Here is a 4,157-nt window from a genome sequence, read left to right as displayed (position 1 = left end):
AAAAGTAGTTTGAGTGGCTTCCTTGTATGTAATGTTGAAAATACTTTAGCTCTAGCGTCAGAGGTTGTGGGTAATGACAAGACTTTGGAGTGGAGCAGGTTTGAGTCTCAACCTCGTCTCAACATCCTGCGTTTCTGGGAAAATCACTTAATCGCCCTGCCTACCAAAAAAATATGAATATGTCCTTGTTGGTGCTCATGTAAAGCACTCCCGAGTTTTGCAATATAGAACTGCAAAAAAATAAGTTATATCAAAAACAGTAAACTATTATTTTTTTGTTTCCATTTTGAGAGTGAGGGCGAGAACAGAGAGCCCGATAGGGACCAGTCTTTTAAGAACTGTTGGTCAGCACCGGCAGGACTCGGCCCAATTAAAACCCTGTGGACATGCACTGCTCGGGCAGGACAGCTCTACGGCGTCTTCTCAGGCTGGCGACACCAAAGCTGCATTGTTCACCCTTGCTTTCTGAGGCTCTGGTAGCTGGTAAGGACTGAGCAGGTTCAAGAGTCCATGGAGTGGGGATGGCCTTTCACCCTCCCCATGTCACCTAGGCATGGGCTGTTGATAAGTTGTCAATGACAGCGTTTCAAAGCATTGTGTCAAAACTACACCAACCACACACGAAAAACAACACGAGACGAGCCAGTTCTTGAAAAAGTATAAAATCATATATTTTTCTCTGTATATATTCACTTTCTGTACAATTTATGAACGTAAAAAAGCACTTGACATGCATTTCTCTCCAAAAGGAGATGAACGTATTACAGCCTTACAGGGTATTTTTTAATCATAGCCAATACTATGGCTTACAGCGCCTACTGGCGCCAACATGCTCGTTATATAAATACACATATATAACTTAAAGATATATTCAGTCTGGTTATCTTACATTGTAACTGTACAAAGCATACTAGGCCTCCAATACGGGACTTTAACTGGGGATAGAAACAGTGCAAGGGTATAAAGTACTCGATTAAATGCTACAATGGTCGTGCAGCCCCCGGGGGTGGCGGGGTCTGGGTGTACAGTACTAAGGCATTCACAGTAACTAGGCGCGGGCCGTGGCTGTCAAGAGGCCATCGCCTAAGGCATGTACAAGAGTCCTGGTCGTGGGCAGGGGCCTGGAGGTTCCCCCACACATCCTTGCCACGGGTGTTGAGCGTCAGGTGGAATGGCAAATAGTCTTTTGGTGGACACGGGGCGCTCGGCCCGTCGGAGGGCAGTCTCTGCGGCTACAAACGCCACGTCAGTCCATCTTGCACGACACGCAACCGCTCCTGGGGGCAACCCTGCCCCGGCGCTCTCCGCTCTTTGGTTTTCCGAATAGGTTTCTCAGAAGCCATCCTGAAGAGAAGAAAACGTGTTAAAAAAAATCAGATTCTTCTGTCACTTCTCTTCAGCAGCCCTTGCACGCACACATACAGCCCCTCCCCCAAGTAAGGAATTTCAGCAAATCAAATCGAGATACCCAAGGGACAGCCCCTTCTTGCCAGGGCCCCCTCCACTTTTGCGGAAATACGCTCACGCGGGTCTGGAGTCCCTCCTCCCACTCCCCTCGCACCACGGCTCAGCCTTCACATCCTTGGTCTGGGCGACTCGCCCATCCCCCCTCCAATCGCCGTCCTCTTTTTTCCCGCCAATACAACTTGTTTTGCAGCTTTTTTAAAGTCCTTCGCTGGGAGTGGCCTGTGCGTTGCGCAACAACACTCCAAGCTGGTCACATGCAGCCAACACCCACTACTACTACTACAACCGCAGGACACGTGTCCCGGCCATACACAAATACTGTGCTAGCAAAATACGGACACACGCACACCTAACGGGAGCGGTCTTTTCACACATCACTCCAAACATACACCGCGCTGCTATCTTGGACCAATCAGAGGAGGGTGCGAAACTTACCATGTTTTATCGGATCTTCTTCTTGGGGGTCTGTTCGATGCTCAGGAGGGGTATGTGGGCGCCACAGACATCGCCGGGCACCTTACCGCCAGACGTCCGCTTCCGTTTGGGAAAGAAATCTGTGAATAAAGACAGAGAGCGTGTTAAGGGGGTGTATTAAGATGAGGGTCACACATTTCACTTGGAGGTCTATTTCCAACGAGCTCCCCCCCATTTTACGATGTCAACATTATTTCCAGGATTAGATTAGTGACTGCCCCCTTCCAGACTTGGGCTCTTCCACCCGGTTCTTTTCTTGCCACATTTGGGGTGCCCACCGACTTTATTCTACATCCATGCCCCCCAGGTCATGAGGTTTGTGTGTGCGTTAGGTGTTCTTCCACGTACCCAAAACGTGCCACCCCGCGTCTCCACTGGTCCTGGTTCCCCAAGTTACCCTGTGGTCTACCGTCCATTCCTGGGACCTGGCCATGCCACTGCTCTTCGTGTCATGCCCCTACTCCGCGGTACCAGAGCCACTGACACGCCCCCGTGGTGCCCGTTTCATGCCCTTACCTGTGATGATACTGCTGCTCTCCCTTTTCTTGCCCCCTGGCACTGCCGCCTTGGCACCGCTGCCCTTCTTGGCCACGGCTACGTTAGAGGGTCGTCCCTTTCCGTTCTCTTTCCGACTCTCCGGGCTCTCCTGCGTCGGGGTCTCCCGGTAGAAGCTGGGCACATCCCGGCTCTCCTCGGCCTCCCAGCAGTAGGTGCCGCGGAGGGGGCTGCCCGCCTGGAAGTCGAAGTTCCACCGCTGGCAGTCCCTGGCCTGGATCTCCTTCAGCTGCCGCTTCAGTTCCCCGCGGAGCTCCTCGTGGTCGATGGGGCCGAAGAGGCTCCGGCAGGCTCCCCGCGGGGGCATGATGCCCACCCGACTGAGGGGCGCCGGCCTCTCCTCTCTCAGAGGCGCAGTGATGCTGCCGACAGAGGACATGTTGGCGAGAAGGCTCTGCGCAATCACTCTACTGGCAAAGACTCAGTTGAGCGAGAATATGCCTGGGCAACCGTCCCTGGGTTTATATACCAGCAGGGAGGGGTGAGAGGGAAAAACAACAGTGTGTAAGGCCACGCCCACAGTCTCAGCAAACACGAGGGGTCTGGCCCCTCCCACAGCCATCACATGGGGCCTGGGCCCTCCCAACCAGCTCTGCCGTAGGCACGGGGTTTGGCCCCTCCCGGGCCCCTCCCCGGTGCAAAAACAGCAACACTTTAGGAAAACAAGGCAGGCATGGCTTGGCTAAAAAAAATCTGTCATTTGCCCCGCATGGCTGGGGCTACAGCTGAGGGGGGCAGACAAATGGCCCCTACAGTGACAGCATAATAGTAAAGAATGTGTCCTTCCCGCTGCCCCCGTGCCCAGGCGGGAGGAGGGGGCTCAGATCCGTCACGTCTAACTGCTTCAGAGGGCGGAGTCCTTGTTTTGCTTCTGAGAAGTCGGCTCCCTCGGGACAGTTTGTTCCTTGTAACACTATGTTCTCTTCTCGCGGATATTCCCTCCCCGGGGCCTGGCACATCGGCCCCTCCCATCCTAATACTACCGAACCCCTGGCACCGGCTCGACTCGCTGACAACAGATTATTGTGGGTTGTTTTCCATAGCACTAGGAAATAATGAATGCGTCCGGACCCACTTTCCAGCCCTAATGATTTCTCTTTCTATTCTAAAAAGGGGGAGACAGTCATATAAATGTGATGTTTGCATTGCGACTTTTTATTTCTTCTAGGAAAAGTGATGCTTGACAGGTGCTGGGTGCCGCCGCCTAGCTACACAACTAGCTAACACCAGAAAAGGAAGGCATTTTTCCATCCACTGAGTATAAACGCCCCCCACGATCCCCCCAGCCCTGTCCTCATTCTAGCGGGACCCGCAGCCTGGCAGTAGAGATTCGCTTGTGTGTTACTTCGTGGAAGACGTTAGTGGAAGCACTTCTCTTTCTGCCTCTCTCATCCACCCTGTACACGGTGTGAAGGATGCACAAGTGCTTCGTCAGGGATAGTAAGCGCTATATAGATGCATTTACAATGACATCGCAGGAAAACATGGCAGCCCACCGGTGACCGCACACAGGTCCCACAGCAGGGGGTGTGCATTAAAAAACTGATTTTTTTTTTTTAAAGTTCCGAGACAAATCTAAGGGATCAGAGCCCTGTGAGAGCGGAGACAGAGCTTGAGACCAGGCGGGGTCGGGTCATAGGTGAAGATGTTGAAAGCTCGCG

At 52.8% G+C, this 4,157-nt stretch overlaps 1 protein-coding gene across 1 annotated transcript; it reads right to left on the bottom strand.

Annotated features, from left to right (window-relative positions):
• Positions 1 to 646: 646 nt before the first annotated feature.
• On the bottom strand, positions 647 to 3,438 carry LOC146809406 (uncharacterized). Its single transcript, XM_085616247.1, has 3 exons — positions 2,458 to 3,438; positions 1,903 to 2,021; positions 647 to 1,344 (listed from the first exon to the last, which is right to left on the bottom strand). The coding sequence occupies exons 1-2, from the start codon at positions 2,873 to 2,875 to the stop codon at positions 1,909 to 1,911; spliced, it is 531 nt and encodes a 176-aa protein (XP_085472373.1). The 5' UTR covers positions 2,876 to 3,438; the 3' UTR covers positions 647 to 1,344; positions 1,903 to 1,908.
• Positions 3,439 to 4,157: the final 719 nt, after the last annotated feature.

Source organism: Triturus cristatus, chromosome 7 (assembly GCF_964204655.1).
Source record: "Triturus cristatus chromosome 7, aTriCri1.1, whole genome shotgun sequence".
NCBI classification, from domain to species: domain Eukaryota; kingdom Metazoa; phylum Chordata; class Amphibia; order Caudata; family Salamandridae; genus Triturus; species Triturus cristatus.
This window is presented reverse-complemented; position numbering and strand designations above follow the sequence as displayed.